Source organism: Lithobates pipiens, unplaced genomic scaffold, assembly GCF_037356315.1.
Source record: "Lithobates pipiens isolate NorthernLeopardFrog02 unplaced genomic scaffold, aLitPip1_a1.2 Scaffold_8, whole genome shotgun sequence".
Taxonomy (NCBI): Eukaryota; Metazoa; Chordata; class Amphibia; order Anura; family Ranidae; genus Lithobates; species Lithobates pipiens.
The window spans coordinates 225,199,119-225,216,428 of NW_027507903.1; the positions used below are offsets into that span (position 1 = coordinate 225,199,119).

At 42.9% G+C, this 17,310-nt stretch overlaps 1 protein-coding gene across 3 annotated transcripts in view; it reads left to right on the top strand.

The window, feature by feature from the left end:
* The window catches only part of ANO6 (anoctamin 6), a 128,975-nt gene that overhangs the window by 63,833 nt on the left and 47,832 nt on the right, over window positions 1-17,310 (top strand). For all 3 annotated transcript variants that reach the window (XM_077472878.1, XM_077472880.1, XM_077472879.1), the window contains exons 4-7: window positions 3,420-3,485; window positions 9,135-9,413; window positions 11,280-11,393; window positions 14,598-14,713. In XM_077472878.1, coding sequence (XP_077329004.1) covers window positions 3,420-3,485; window positions 9,135-9,413; window positions 11,280-11,393; window positions 14,598-14,713 — 575 coding nt within the window. The remainder of the gene's footprint in view (window positions 1-3,419; window positions 3,486-9,134; window positions 9,414-11,279; window positions 11,394-14,597; window positions 14,714-17,310) is intronic.

The following is a 17,310-nucleotide window of genomic DNA, read 5'->3' on the forward strand; positions in this document are numbered from 1 at the left end:
TTTGGAGGAAGAGTGTGTTTTTAATTTTGTGTAATGCATTGCACAGAACGAGGGAAATGGAAAAAAAAAGGACACCCCATCTGCAGGGACTTCCCCATGTAGCCACATGCAGGGATTTTGGGTTCTACTGATGGGGCCCTTTCACACGGGCTTGTCCATGTACAGACTCTGCTTTGCTCAGCGGGGGTCGATCTGCTGAGCAGGCGGATGACAGGTCCGTCTCCGCTGACTTTGCGGAGAGGGACCTGTCAAAGCCCCGCTGTCCTCTATGCATGTCCATTTCCATCCAATCCTATCTGATCCGATTCTCCAGACGGATGAAAAATAGCATTTTCATCTGTCTGGATTTCACAGACCGGATTGGATTGGATATCGGCGGATGTCAGTGGACATGTCATCCGCCACTCCATAGGGCTGAATGGAGCGTTCAATCAGGACCACCTGAAAAACTGACAGGCAGACCTGATTGGAAAGCCTGTGTGAAAGGGCCAATATCCAACGGAATCATTCCGTCGGATATTCCAATCGTGTGTGGGCTTCATCTGACTTTTTTCTTCAAAAATTCAGACGGACCTAGAAATAGAACATGTTTAAAATCTTTCCGAAGGAATCAATTTCTGTCGGGAAAACCGTTTGTCTGTATGCTGGCCCTGACGCACCAAATGCGACGCAAGGGCAGCTATTAGCTACCAGCTATTGAACTTCCTTTTCTAGTCCTGTCTTACGTCATCTCGTTCGAAACAAATGGACTTTGGTGTGATCGTGTGTGGGCAAGTCCCTTCAGTCGGAACTCCGTCGGGAAGACCATCGGACCTTTTCTGCCGGAAAGTCCGGTCGTGTGTACGCGGCATAAGGGGTAGATCTGAAATGAGTGGAAGCTCTGCTGATTTTATCATCCAATCATGTGCAAGCTAAAATGCTGTTTTTTCTTTTCCTTGCATGTCCCCCTCACATCTACACGGACTTTACTTCCAAGTGCACTTGCAGTACAAAGTGAATTTTCCTTTAGTAAATAACACCCTATGCCATTTCCAAATTATGCTGCAGTTGAAATTGTAGAGCCCTGCAGGGAAGTGGGATTTTCCTATGAGATTTTCCATGCTGACTTAGGCCGCGTACACACGGGCGGACTGTTCGCCCAACTTTGTTCGTCAAACAGTTTGAGCGGACAGTCCGCTCAAAATTAGCATGGACGGACTTGACCACACACGACGAACGAACAGTCCGCTGAAACTTGCACGATGACGTGAACGGCACGTACGACGGGACGAAAAATACGACGTCCAATACACTGCAATGCAACCTTCGCCGTGTAAATCCTTTCTGAGCATGCGTGGAACTTAGTTTGGCGAACAAGCCTACACACGGGCGGACTGTCCGCTCAAACCAAGTTTCAGCGGACAGTTTTACGGAAATTCCGAAAAACTTTGTTCGTCAGACTGTCCGCTGAAACTGTCCGCTGAAGCCCACACACGAGCGGACTGTCCGCCGAAACACTGTTCAGCGGACAAAGTTGGGCGAACAGTCCGCCCGTGTGTACGCGGCCTTAAGGTCCTAAGATCCTCTGTGGATGTAGGCTGCCTCAAATCTTTCCATCTCTTCATCACAGATTGACTCCATAATGTTGAGACCATCCCTTCCAGCATTTTGTTTTCTCAAATGAACTAATCTCTAAGACCTTGTACACACGGTCGGACATTTCGACGGAAAATGTCCGATCGGACAGTGTTGTCAGATAATCCGACTGTGTGTGGGCTCCATCGGACTGTTTCCGTCGAAATATCCAACCGACAAAGTTTTAGAGCTGAGCTATAAAACTTTCCGACAACATGATCCGATCGGACTTTGTCCGATTGTGTGTAGAGAATTCCGTTCGGACAATGTGCCACACATGCTCAGATCAAATTCCTAGACCAAAGCTACTGGCTACTAGCCTGAACGTAGTCCCGTCGTAACTAAATAACATCATCACGTTGCGTAGGATCGGATTTTCCAACAACTTTGTGCGACCGTGTGTATGCAAAACCAGTTTCGGACAAAATCCGTCGGACGAAATCCAACGGATTTTGTTGTTGGAATGTCCAACCATGTGTACAAGGGCTAACAGTGTATGTGGTTTATGTTTGGGAACTACATTCATTACAAAATCAAATCTTCACAGCAAATTAAGTTTTAAGGTAAATTTGATGCCTTGCCGTTTTGAAGGATTTGTTTGAAAGATGGTCATTTTCAAAGTTACTCCTGACCAAATAACAAAGGTACAGCGGGCATTCATTTGACCATTGTCAAAGGGGAGCAACTGTGTTAAGGCAGCGCCACTAATAGATCTGTAGGGCTGGTCATATGCTAGTACATTTTCTAATGAACGTATACACAAATATCCCTTCTGTGACTAAGCCCAGGTGGGTGGGGCGAAATGCATCACAGTGTGTGATGTGGTGGAAACGTAGGCCGAGGCCTCTCCTTATCGTTTGTTCACCTGGGCTTGCCGGGAGTAGCAGCCATCCTTTCCTTTCTATAAGCCTGCACCCCATTCCCTGGGACACATAAATATTATTTCACCTATACTTTGAGTAGCGCCAAAAGCACTTTTTTTCGTATGAACATTTTTGTGACTTTCGCAAGTACTTCAAAATTCAGTTTGCTTTTAATATTCAAATGTGGGGGGAAAAAAAGTCCCAAACAGAAACCACATAAACTGTTAGTAATTTGTTAATCGGAGAAAAAAATTCCATCCTGCTCCTTTGAATTTTCTCATCACTCTGGCCAAAAATGAACATTGATTTGACTCCATTATTTAGAAACTCAAACGAATGCTCTTAAAATTAAAAATTTTAAAACAAATTTCTACTAGTGTATAGCCAATGTAAAGCAATCCCTGTTCTGGAGGAACCTCCAGGAGGTAGTAAGGATTAGACATTTTTTAAAGGCAAACTAGATGAAAGAAGAGCTGAAGGTTATGTTGGGGGTTTAGCCTCTTGTTGTAGCTACCTCATTTACACCACAATGAAATCAGTGTGCTGCTAATGACGTTAATGCTTGCAAGCACCTAATTTCCTCAGGCTCAAAATTCCTTAATGTGGAAGCTGAACAAAAAAATGAACAGATTAACCCATCCACACCTTTGATGTGGTTGGGGAAATCTCCTTGCTGCTCTAATGTATTCTGACAGTGGGACTCCCCTGCTGCTGTAATACACTGGTTAATCACAAATTTTCCAGCAGGCCCATTCTGGAGGAATCCGCCACTAGATGTGTTTGTTTTGTTTTTATTAAGTGAATGTGTCTTGCTGCTCCGGTCTTTCATTGCCTTCTACTGAACAAAAATGAAAAATTTGCAAACGTCTTTGTATATTCAACTACTCTTTAATTACACTACTATTTGACAACTCTTCTTTTTTTTTTTTTTTTTTATTTCAGAAAAAGCGACAAGCCTATGAGTCCAATCTTATGAGAAATGGTTTACAGCTGGAAGCCACCAGATCTGTAAGTTTTTTTTTTTTTTTTTTTTTTTTTTTTTTATTATTATTTTGTTTTTTCAAATCCACAAATGTTTTAAGTTCAATTTTAATAACCTTTAATTAATTACTATATACTTAAAAATTTTGTGTTGCCTCACAGTCTGAAATGAACATGGATTGTTTGAGGATTTGCATCATTTAATTTACAGAACATGACCACAACTTTTGAAGATTTGTTTTTTTCTTTTGTTTTTTGTGTGAAGCAAATAACAAATAGGACAACATAACTGAAGAAGTTAATGTTCGCGTAACTATTCACCCCCCTAAAGTCAATACTTTGTAGAGCCACCTTTTGCGGCTATCAAGTCGCTTTGGATAAGTGTCTATGAGCTTGCAACATCTTACCGCTGGGATTTTTTGTCCATTCCTCCATGCAAAACTGCTCCCAGCTCCTTCAAGTTGGATAGTTTGCGCTTGTGAACAGCAATCTTTAAGTCCCCCCACAGATTGTCTATTGGATTGAGGTCTGGGCTTTGAGTAGGCTATTCCAACACATTTTACATGTTTCCCCATTTAAACCACTCAAGTGTTGCTTTAGCAGTGTGTTTGGGGTCATTGTCTTGCTGGAAGATGAACCTCCGTCCTAGCCTCAAATCACACACAGAGTGGTACAGGTTTTTCTCAAGAATATCCCTGTATTTAGCACCCTCCATCTTTCCCTCAATTCTAACCAGTTTCACAGTCCCGACTGCTGAAAAACATCCCCACAGCATGATGCTGCCACAACCACGTTACACTGTGGGGATGGTGTTCTTTGGGTGATGTGATGTGTTGGGTTTGCGCCAGACATAGCGTTCTCTTTAGCCAAAAAGTTCAATTGTAGTCTCATCAGACCAGAGCACCTTCCTCCATACATGTTGAGAGTCTCCAACATGCCTTTTCGCAAACTCAAAACGTACTAATTTGTTTTTTGCTGAAAGTAATGGCTTTCTTCTGGCCACTCTGCCATAAAGCCCAACTCTATGAAGCATATGGCTTATTGTCATCCTAGGTACAGATACTCCAGTATCTGCTGTGGAACTCTGCAGCTCCTCCAGGGTTACCTTAAGTCTCTGTGCTGCCTCTCTGATTAATGCCCTCCTTGCCCGGGCCATGAGTTTTGGTGTGCGGCCGTCTCTTGGCAGGTTTGCTATTGTGCCATGTTCTCTCCATTTGGTCATGAAAGATTTTATGGTGCTCCTAGGGATCATCAAAGATTTTGATAATTGTTTTATAACCTAACCCTGACTTGTACTTTTCAACAACATTGTCCCTTACTTTTTTGGAGAGCTCCTTGGTCTTCATGGCAGTGTTTGGTTAGTGGTGCCTCTTGCTTAGGTGTTGCAGCCTCTGGGGCCTTTCAAAAAGGTGTGTATGTGTAATGACAGATCATGTAACACTTAGATTGCACACAGAGGGACATCATTTCACTAATTATGTGACTTCTGAAGGTAATTGGTTGCACCAGAGCTTTTTATGAGCTTCAAAACAAAGGGGGTGAATACATACGCACATGCCATTTATCAGTTTTTTATTTCAGAAAAATAGTTTTATGTATATATTTTTCTAATTTTACTTCACCAACTTAGACTGTTGTGTTCTGATCCATCACATATAATTCAGATAAAAAAAAAAATATTGAACTAAAGTCTGTAATGTAACAAAATAGGTAAAAAGCCAAAGGGGTGAATACTTTTGCAAGGCACTGTGTGTGTGTGTGTGTGTGTGTGTGTGTGTGTGTATATTATGTGCTGTATTTCTGAAAACGACTTATGTGATTAAATCTAACTTTTAATTTGTGAACGTTTTGATTGGATTTCCGTTATAACCATGTTTGTTTTCCTTTTGATATCTGTGCTTTAAAACTGCAAAGATGCACATTTTAAATGAATCTTTGAATGGTAACTAGTAGCTGTCAGCCCTTGTACACACGGTCGGACATTCTGACAACCAAATCCGTTAGATTTTGGCCGATGCATTTTGTCCGACGGATTTTGTCCGAAACTGTTGCATACACACGGTCGAACAAAGTTGTTGGAAAATCCGATTGTACATAACGTGATGACGTTATTTCGTTACGACGGGACTACGTTCAGGCTAGTAGCCAATAGCTTTGGTCTAGGAATTTGATCTGAGCATGCGTGGCACTTTGTCCGTCGGAGTAGGCTACACATGATCGGAGTATGTCCGATCGGAGCATTTTGTCGGAAAATTTTACGGACAAGTTGGAAAACTTGATATTCCGACGGAGACCACACACAGTCGGATTATCCGACAAAACGGTCCGATAGGACACATTCCGTCTGAATCTCCAACCATGTGTACAAGGGCTCAGAGTTGCCTCAAAATAACACTGATGTGGTCTAAAGCCTAGTATACACTACTAGTTCTTTCTTTATTTTTTTTTTTCAACCCAGCAAGGCTGAAAGAAAAAAAAACTGACAGCTCAGGAGCAAGTGCTGTACTATCTATGCAATGTTAGTACAGTGATCTCCCCTGCTGTGCTAGTGTGTTCTAACAGGGGGACTGCCCTCCCCCCGCCAGAGCACTCTGGTCACCAATTTCCGTCACTGGCTGAGAGCGCTGATCGAGAGTCGATCGGCAGACCTTTTTTCGATTCCTGTCCCTTTGACAGAAGCCGGCTGAAAGGGACAGCTTATTTTGGACTGTCTGCAGTACACATGGGCTGAATGTCGCCTGGTTTCTATTGAACCGGCTGATCTCGCCCGACGTTTGGCCCATGTGTACTAGGCTTAAAGCGGAGGTCCACCTCTAAAGTGGACCTTCCGCTCATTGGAATCCTCCCCCCCTCCGGAGCCACAATTGGCACCTTTCAGGGGGGAGGGGGTGCAGATACCTGTACAGTACAGGTATCTGCACCCACTTCCAGGATAGCTCTCTGCGGAAAGGGGCGTAGATTACGCCCCTTTCCGAAAGTCGCCTGCTGGGAAACACACAGCTCCCAGAGGCAGCAGGTCCATCCTTATTGCGCAGCGTGACTCGTGCATGCGCAGTAGGGAACCGGGAAATGAAGCCGAAAGGCTCCATTTCCTGATTCCCATACCCAAGATGGCGGCGGCAGCACCCGAGAGACAATCGAGAGATCGGCTTCGGGTGCCGACATCGCGGGCGCGCTGGACGGGTAAGTGTCACTATTTTAAAAGTCAGCAGCTGCAGTATTTGTAGCTGCTGGCTTTAAAAAAAAAAAAAAAAAAAAACGTGGACTCTCGCTTTAAGAGTGATGCTGAAGCATTGGCACCTTATTGGAGTCTCAATTCACAAAGCAGTTTATTCTCTTGTCGGGGAATTCTTTTCTTTGATATCGCACTTTATATAGCTCAGATCTCTAAAGCCTCAATGCACAGAGGTGTATAACATTTTTATTTAGCCTGCTCTGTAAGCTTACATTCACACCTGAGCAGACAGTATTCAAAGTGAGTTTTTTCGGGTTATTACAAGCTTTGTGCGTTTGTTTTTGCATGTGTATCAAGGTATTTGTTTCCTGGGCTAGGCAAGTGGAGGAGAGCAGTTTATATATAATATTTTACATAAATGTGTGTATCGTATGTTTACAGGTACACCCATTGAAGTCTGTGGGGAAAAAATGCCTTAAGGCCAAAAATAGCTCATGTACTTTCTTGAGTGTAGGGCGACTGAGCAAACAAGTGTAAGCAGAGACAATTCAAAAGAGTGAGATTTTGCATGTAAAGCATTGTAATAAAGTTCAAGTGCATGATTTTAGTACATGGACGGAGATTTATATTTGACGCCTCTAAAATGAAAGTTTCACACAAATTAAGGGATTTAGTTAAACGAACGTTGAGTATAGTCAGGCATAGTGATACAAGCTCATATGTGAATGGAGCTTAAGTAGTGGCGTGTTATTACTTTTAGAATTATTCTAATACTGTCAGCATTCTTTTAAAAGGTTTATAAGTAACATCAATGTAAAAGACAATTCAGCATGATTGTCAGATTATCACCCCTTAAAATAACACTAGTTTCAGGTTAGCGATTGCCTGTGGGTTTCAATATCTGTCTGTTAATAGATGCAGGAAAGGAAGCTGATTTAGGCAGGCCATACACGGTTCAAATCTTGGCCGGTTCAGCAGGAACCAACTGAGTATGGGCAGGCTGAATGTACCAAGTTGATTGATCAGCTTGGGTACAACTAGCATGCCAGGTTTTACCTTCGATAATCACTGTCTTCTCCCGATAGGGGCGGCTTCCCCCACTGGGAGAAGACAATGGCCCGGCAGGAGGGATTTCCTGCATCAGCATTGTCTGTGCTGATGGGGGGAATCAAGCAAATTTCTTTCCTGCAACCCGTGGTTGCAGGAAAGAAGGTTGCTCCTTTATATGGCCGGCCTAAAATATGGTAATAAAAATTTTGAGAAATGTTTTGATTTTTGAGAAAATACATCTGTTGACTGATAAATGCCTTTCATATGGGAAGTAAGGAAGTAAACACCTAGCAATATTTATGTTCCTGATTTTAACATTAGCATAAGATTAAAAATGTGCCCATCTTGGTGAATTGAGATTTTAGGCCCAGGCTTTACACAGGGCTCTGCTTCAAACTATGACAAGATTGGGCTCCCATCTGTACACTGTTAAGCATTTTAAACCGCACTTTGCAGTATAGGTAACAGTTTTTAGCACATTCCTTTCATAGCAACTCTGCATAGGGCAGAGGGTGCAAAATACAAGCGCGCATTATTTCAATTTAAAGGTTTTTTCCATTCGCTTTTAAGGGCATTTTTAAACTGCGCTTTGCAATAAGTTCAAACGTTCAGCACCCCTTTTTTCAATTAACTTTGAAGTCTTTTCAATATTTGATTCCGTTATAATATTTTAAGCACCATCATTAAGTGTTCATAAGAGGAACAGCGCCACACCTACACCTTTCCCAATTAACAGAAGTGGAAGTAGGCCTCCCCAACAAGAACATTTTAAAAATAGAGGAGGGGGAGGGCATAAAGCAGAACTTACCTTTTTAGGGTGAAGTTTCTCTGTAATACCGCTTTAAGGACAAGATGATTGAGGAGGCTGTCATAGGCTCAAGATCAGCATTGCCCCAAGAATCATTGCTCATCAGTTTTAAAAGTGGTAATGGCTACCGTAGCTGTGCTTGACAGCATTTTGGCAGTCTTCAGTGGAGGATGGAAGGGGATGTTTGGAAAGCTAGGACTTCCCATAATACAGACTTAAATGTTCATATCTAGAGCATCACGTACAGTAGTTAATGCTGGCCAATGTTGGGCTGAACAAAAAAAAAATTGTGTTCTGACAGCACACTGGCAGCCAAAATACCCGAGCAGCGCAAAATTTTCTGCTCAGCTCCTTCAATTTTTTTTTTTTTTTGCTGACAGGGCCATCCACAGAGCTAGTTTCGGCCTGGATCATCGGTAACTGTGTGTAATTCACTCACTGTGTATGGGCAGATTAAGGGGCCTGTGTCGGGAGGTTGGTAATTATATCTTAGTGTCAAGAGTTTGCATTTTACATCTATAGCGTCACATAAGCTATATATTAGATCCAGTACTTTTAGGAGAGAGCCTTGTTGAATGTACTTTGATTTGCTAAACTAACTAAAAAGTTACATGACAGCATTTGTGTGTATCTGTCACTGTAGGTGGCTGGAGAAGGATTGGTGTTTGTTAAAGTCCATGCACCTTGGGAAGTCCTGTGTACCTATGCAGAAGTGATGCACATCAAGCTACCTATACAACCTAATGATCTGAGGCAACGACGTTCAGCTTTTAACTGGTTCACAAAAATCTTTACCGTAAGCGAAGATGTGATAAAACCAGAACAGGAATTCTTCACAGCACCTTTTGAAAAGGATCGTACGGATGATTTTTATATCCAGGACAAAGAAACCTTTTTCACTCCAGCAACAAGAAGTCGCATTGTAAGTAACCAGCTCCTAGCCCTATTCCTCTGGCCATAGGCTTCAGAATGTAATGCAGCCCATAGAGCAGCCCTCAAAATTTGAACTCGCCTGCTTGCATTTGGCGAGTGGAAATAAGCTGAGGGTGAGTGTTCTGGCTCCGCACGGGTGGGGAAGCGAGCCCGCCGGCTTGGCTAAAACAGCAATTAGCTGGTCAGAACAAGGGCCACTTTAAGGTATAAGTAATGAATATTATCGTACTTTAAGTGAATATTATCAACATGGTGTGCATGGTGGAGGGTTGTGTACTGTCATGATAATCTGTGCTAAAGGTGTTCCTCCATCTCAGAAGGTTAGGAGGTATGGGTGGGGTGCAGCTCAGGACACTGCCAACTGCACAACTTTCCTTTTCAAATGTTTTGGACAGTATGCACATCAGCCATGTAGTAAATGATCACTCAGTGTACTAGGTGCATATCTTTGGAGTTCAATCTTATTGAGTATCCTGGAAAGATGCCTATGTAACCACGGAAATGGAACAAAAAATGGTTCCGCGAGTTTTGGATATACAGCCCTCAATTTCCGCTCGTATTTGGCGAGTGGAAATAAGCTGGCTGGCCAGCTCGACTTGGGTGGGGAGGCGGGCTGGCATGGTTTAAGTCAGGAGGGGTGTTTCAGGTCCACTCAGTTCGGGCGGGGAGGGTGGGTGAACTGCTGGCCTGGTGCACACTGCATGGCCATGTAAAGATACCTTGCAAGGAGGGGGCGCGGGAGAGGAAGAGGCTCCTTCCAGTTTCACAGCAGAAGCGCACCCCTCAACCCTGCACTCAGTACATAATGCACCTCTTGACCCTGCACTCGGTATGTAGCGCACTTCTCGACCCTGCAATTGGTACGTAGCGTGCCTCTCGAACCTGCACTCGCTACTTGGCGCACCTCTCGAACCTGCACTCGGTACGTAGTGCATATTTACTTAACAATGATGTAATGATGTGTACAGTGCCTATCGTAGCCAATCATATTTTATCCTTATTTTATTTATCACAGTCAGATCAATGGAATATGCTTTATGTTAATATTAACGTTTTTTTGTTTAATATTTATTTTTGTAACTTAATTTTGCATAAAACATTTAACCGTGTCATTTCATGAGATAATTTATGAGGCCGTGTTTAGGGGCAGACTTAGGGGCAGGGTAGCTGTTGGGTTGGGCAACTGGTGGCAAGTATCTTTTAAGGCCTCGCTAGTAGCTCAGGACTTGGAATTTAGAGCCCTGCCATAGATAATGCAATCTTGTTTCCTTCCCCCATGGGTAGAAGGAAAGAAAATTGCTTGATTCTCCCCATCAACACTGACAGAGTTCCTCCCTCAGTGCTATTGTGTTTTGCCGGTGGGAAAACAGGGTAAAGGTGGCCTTCCCTGCCAGCAGAGAACAATGGTCACTGCTGGCAGCTATAGCCACTGGCAGTGATTGCATGCAAACAATCCAAGGCTGGTTGTACTGAAGTCAATTGATGGATCGATTATTGTTGTTGGTTAAGATGGAGGGACTGGTGGGGGGGGGGGCCACTGTCGGGTTGCTCATTAGTGTTCAGGGGACCTTCTTGCGCTGGGAGTACACCATCAACACAGTCAGAGCAATTTTCTTTCCTGCTGCCGGTGGTTGCAAGAAAGGAAATTGCTCTTTGGCCAGCTTTAGTTATGTCAGAAGATGAAATCTCATGTCTGAGGCTAGCTGTATGCCTCTGGCAGTAGTGGATTGATAAATATTGGTCAGTAATTTTAGTAAAAACTGATCTCTGCACCTACTGTATATCAGACAGCAGAGGGTTTTGTTCTAAAACTTAATTATATTGGATATTTTCAGCCTTGTGTGTTTTCTTGTAGGTCCATTTTATACTCTCTCGGGTTGAATATGCTGTGAAGGATAATGTGAAAAAATTTGGCATTAATAAACTATTGGATTCTGGCATTTATAAGGCAGCATTTCCTCTTCATGATGTAAGAACTTTTGCATTCTTTGGTTTTCTTGACGTTTTTCCATAGATTCTGTTTTTATGTACATTTTGGTGATCTTTTTAATAAGAGTCATTTGATATTTTAATATAAAACAATTTTAATGCCAAAAATCCAGGCAAATATCAGAAAAGCAAAATGTTATCCTTGTGTGCCTTAATATCATTGAATATATTTTACGTGCAAGTTGTATAAGTACCAGAATCTATAATCCGCTTCCTGTAATCCCTTTTGGGGCCAGTTTACACCACAATTTCTGCATTGCAGGTTTATTTCTGCATGCTTACAAGTTTACATGTGTTTTTGATGCGTTCCATACATTAAAAAAAATGCAGCATGTCATACTGGTGCACTGGTGTGAACTAGGGCCATAGGTTCTGTTACTTTGTACAATTCTGTCAGTCTTCCTCCCTAGTGTACAAGAGGGGAGATCACAGGGGTGACCTCAATGATTTGCTGCTGCTTATGCATTGTTCAATCAGCAGACTGAGTGATAGTGATATAAATGATTGCCGACAACAAAAATTTGTTAACGGTAAAAGTTTGACACCTCAGATATCGCACATCAGAGATACGCTCCCCTCCTGTGACCCCACTTCTGATGTGCGATATCTGAGTGAGCGGGGTCACAGGAGGGGAGCATATCTCTGATGTGCGATATCTGAGGTGTCAAACTTTTACCGTTTCACCAATAATTTTTATTGCACTTTATATTGTGACGGGATATGTTTAATCACTCCACTAGCGCTGTTAATATTTATTCACTTACTTCATAAGGTTTTAGCACCTTTTGCTAATAGCAGCTGTGGTTTCCATTTTTATTTTATTTTTTTATTTCACTTTTATTCCATTAGCGCTAGTTTTAGTTTTAGTTTTGTTTATATATAACCTGCCAGTATGTCTTTAGAGTGTGGGAGGAAACCCATGCAAGCACAGGGAAAACGTCATATAGAACCAAGGTTCACGGTGCTGTAAGGCAGGAGTGTTAGACCCCTTTCACACTGATGCCCTTCTAAACTGCCAGTAAAACACTAAGGCTACTTTCACATTGAGGCGCTTTACAGGCGCTATAGCGCTAAAAATAGCACCTGATAAGCACCTTTCCTGTCCCTCCAGTGTGAAAGCCCTTTGAGTGCTTTCACACTGGAGCAGTGCGCTGCCAGGACGCTAAAAAGTCCTGCAAGTCGTATCTTTGAGGCCCCTGCCCATTGACTGCCCATTTTAATCCTTTTTTCGGCCATGGGGGGGGGGGGGGGGGTTAAAAGCACTGCACAAATGTCATAAAGCGTTTCTAAAATAGCGAGGCTTTACCACCGTGCCTGCCCGCCCCAGTGTGAAAGTGCCCAAAGGCTCCTCTCACACTGTGGCTGGCGAGTGTCGGCGGTAAAACACCACTATTTTTAGCAGTGCTTTACCGTCGTTTTAGTTGCTCTGTTTGGCCACTAGAGCTTTTAACCCCCACTAGCATCCGAAAAAAGGTTTTGCAGTGCTGCCCATTGATTTCAATGGGCAGGGGCGCTTTAGGAACAGTGTGTACACCGCTCCTACAGCGCTGCAAAGATGCTGCTTGCAGGACTTTTGTTTACCGTCCTTCAAGCGTACAGCTCCAGTGTAAAACCATTTGGGCTTTCACACTGGAGTAAGAGGAGAGGCTCTTTAAAGGCTCTAATTTAACGCTATAGCGCCTGTGATGCTCCTCCAGTGTGAAAGCAGCCTCAGTGATTTTTGTGGCGCTTTTTTACGAGTTTTTTTACCTCTCCGTCAGCGCACTGCTCCAATGTGAAAGCATCCATTAATGTTAATGGTAAGCAGTTTTCGTGAGCTTTTCAGGTACTTTATTTAAGGCAAAAGCGCTTAAAAAACTCCTTAGTGTGAAAGGGGTCTTCATCACAAAGCCACAGGGGTTGATTTACTAAAACTAGAGAGTGAAAAATTTGCCACAGCTGTGCATGGTAACCAATCCGCTTCTAACTTCAGCTTAATCAACTAAGCCTAGGTTCACATTGGAGTGATTTGTCATGCAATTTGAGAGATTGAATCGCATGACAAGTCGCAGCCTATTGGAGGCAATGGCACTGTTCCAATTGGTGCAACACCAATTTTGCAGCGCACCACCGATTTGCAAAGTGAGTTCCTGCACTATTTTTGTAAATTTTCAGGTGTAACTTCAATAGACATCTGTGTATGAAGCAAGTAGCACCTGAAATCGCGCTGACGTCGCTGCTTTGAAATCTCGCTACTTCAAGTGAAGTAGCGCAATTGCAAAGTAGCATCAATGTGGACCAGGGCTAAAGCGGCGTTCCACCCAAAAGTGGAACTTCTGCTTTAAGCACTCCTCGCCCCCCTTACATGCCACATTTAGCATGTCATTTTTTTTTTGGGGGGGGGGGGAGTGGATGCTTAGTTTTGAGAGGGACTTCCTGTCTGGGACACATTACAGGTCCTAGAACAGTGATGGTGAACCTTGGCACTCCAGATGTTTTGGAACTACATTTCCCATGATGCTCAACTACACTGCAGAGTGCATGAGCATCATGGGAAATGTAGTTCCAAAACATCTGGGGTGCCAAGGTTCACCATCACTGTCCTAGAAGATTGCCTGTCCAATCTGGGAGTGTGACTCGTGCATGTGCAGTGCCGCTCAGCCGTAAAGCTGCAAGCAGTCACGGCCAGGTGCCCACAGTTCCTATGGCGGTGCTGCAGAGAGGAGCGAGGCTTGGGGTGGGCACATCGCTGGACTGTAGGATAGGTGAGTGTCTGTTTATTAAAAGTCAGCAGCTGCACTTTTTGTAGCTGCTGACTTTTAATAAACTTAAAAAAACTTGGAACTCCACTTTAAGCTTTGACAATACAACCTGGAGGCGGGTTGGTTTTATTGCAGTGCTGCACCAGATTTTGCACTCTCCAGTTTTAGTAAATACGGTAATCGTACTGTGTAGTATTGTTTAAATGCAGTGCAAATCACCAGCCTAAATTAGGTAGGGTGTGTGGCAGAGGTGCCTTATCATAAGGGTTCCTAAACAGACAATTTACATACTGTGTATTTAACTGTGTATTAAGCTGTTGACACTCAGCTTAATATTAGCTTACAGCTGTTCTACTTTACATTTTAACTGTCTCCCAAATTGTCCCTCTTTTACCTGTCCTGTTTTTTTTAGTTTGCTTATAACATTTGTATGTATTCTACAGTGTAGATTTAATGTCAAGTCAGAGGATGCAAGAAGCCCTAATGAAAGATACCTGCTGTACAGAGAATGGGCCCACCCTCTTAGCTTTTACAAGCTGCAGCCTTTAGATCTTGTAAGGTATGGGAAGTAGGCAAATGCTTTTTTTAACCATATTGTTATATCTTACATCGGACATGTTTCATTCTTTTTTTCTTTTCTATTATTAAGGTACAGCTCTCCCTCCCTATTACCCCCATATCAAGGGGTTCATTTGTCACTGCAAGAAAACCATATTTATGTTACTTAAAGCCCACCTCCAGGAATTATAAAAAAAAAATCGACTTTTACAGCAGTGCCCCCATCTCCTGCACTGCGGGTAAATGCTCATTATGTCTAGGGGTGCCGGGATAAGGAGACATGCTGACCTAATTCTGTCCTTTGGCAGTGCAAAAAGTCCTACGTTGCCTCCTCTCTAAGCTGCTTGGGGTCACATGCTCACCCCTGCATGTTCAGTTCAGGGTTAAAAGACTCTGTATTGTATGTGATTAAGCTGAGGAACCACCCACAGCTAGCGATCTTGGGAGAGCAGCACTAGAGCTGGACAGGTTGGGGGTTAGGTTAAGGATTACTGCCCATTCTTCTAGACCTTAGACATAATGAGCATGTAACCATTGCAGTGCGGGAGAGCGGGCACACTGCAAGGTACACTTTCTCTAAAGTTCAGCGGGTACTTTCTGAATTTCAATCCATGTATGTGCACCCTGGTCGAACCATCGATCAAATTGTGTACAATTAGCCTGTCTGGTTTTTCCCAAACGAGTAGTGCTCTTGGCCAAAAGCATTCAACACTGACCATTGTGTTTTTTGTCATCAGGGAAGGCTCCCCGGTGGCAGAACACAATAGCGGTGCAGGAGGGATCAGTGTTGATGAAGTTATCGATGGATTTGGAAGGAAAGAAAATTGCATAATCTTCGACTTGCATAATTCCAAGAGTTGGGCTTTAAGGGAACCCAAGAATCAATATCAATCTGCATATTACATTTAAAGTTTTACTTAATTTGCACTTTCAAAAACAACTCCCATTTCTCTATTTTCTCCCTTGCTAGATTTGCTTTAATATGAGCAATGAAAACAAACTATCTTAAAATTAGCAAAAAAAAATGTACACAATCATAAGTAATTTTAGCACATTAGAAATGCAATAGCTGATTTATAAAAGTAATAACATGAAAATTGTGGTGTTGCATAACCTTGTGTTCCTTCTCTAAATCACTCTCAAACTCTTGACCTTCTGAAGAAACATTCCACAGTGATCAGATGAGTGGCTCCTTAAACATGCCAAATGGCAGAAGTGTGGCTGTTATGGAATTTACACAAAAATGTATATTGTTCTTGAGTTAGAGCTTACAAAGCATTACATTGCTTGTGAGGTTTTTCTTTTTTTTGCCATGTTAGGCTCCTTGTGCACAGGGCTGTGTAGATGCAGTGCATTCTTCCTGGTGATTAGAGTGTGCCCGGAAGGTACAGGTGTAACTTCCAGCCCCGCTGCCCACAGCCTGAACACTTTAGAGTCCCGTGCTTTCAGGGATTAACGTATGGATATGTAACTATCTTCCAATTCTGCTCCAGCACCCTATTTGCTGCCAGCCCACCTGAGAATCCAGTGTAAGATGTGATTTGTTAAATTTATATTAAACCCTTGTTTTTTTTTGTTTTGTTTTTTATAAAATAAAAAACATGTTATACTTACTTGCTATGTACAATAGTTTTGTTCAGAGCAGCCCGATCCTCCTTTTCTGGGGTCCCCTGATGGTGCTCCATACCCATCCTTTTCAGGAAGTAGCCCCTGTTCGTTCTCGTTCCCGAGCCGCATCTATTGACACAGACTGGGCAACTCGGCCCCACCTCCTGCATCACAGCACTAGATTGACAGCAGTGGGAGCCAATGGGTGCCACTGCTATCAATCTGCCCCATGAGGAGGGAGACAGTGGCGAGAGCTGGTGCTCTTGTGCACGTTTCTGGATCGGATCAGATTCAGGTAAGAAAAAAGGGGGTAGGGGGCTGAGGTGGAAACTCAAGCACAAAAGGTTTTTTACCTTAATGCATAGAATGCATTAAGGAAAATAAAACTTAGGCTTTAGAACCACTTTAAGCAAAGTCAAACCTTACATGAGGCTGTGTATGCTCTCCTCACTTTTGGGTGATGGCACTTGAAACTGCCAATTTGTAATTTAGGTAATAAACACTGCATTGTGGGGGGTAAAGAGGAGGACATATTTCTTAATACATGGAAGTACCAGGTAATTCCAGGACTTGGCAGTGACAAGAAAATGGATTTGTTGGGGAGTATACAGTATAGTGAACCTGATACTTTGGCCAGTATAATGCTGGATTGGGCTCTTCTGTGTTCATTGAGGTACTTGAAGAGAAACTGAGGGCTGAGTTCTGGTAAGCACACTTGCCATGTTGTGCAAGTATACACACCCTACTTGCAGATTATGGCAAATTTACCTCTTTATGTTCCAGCTCCTTCCGCAACCAGTGTCTTTCTAATTTGGCCATTGGGTGGTCAGTGATATTACAACAATCCCCGCATAAGGCTGCTCTATTCTGTATCTTAAAGGTGCAGAAGATAATGATGGAGCGAAGAAAAATTGCTAGGAGAAAGGAAAGGAGAACTATTTTTTTTTACAGTAAAGGAATACAATGTATTTCCTACCAAAGAAAAAAATA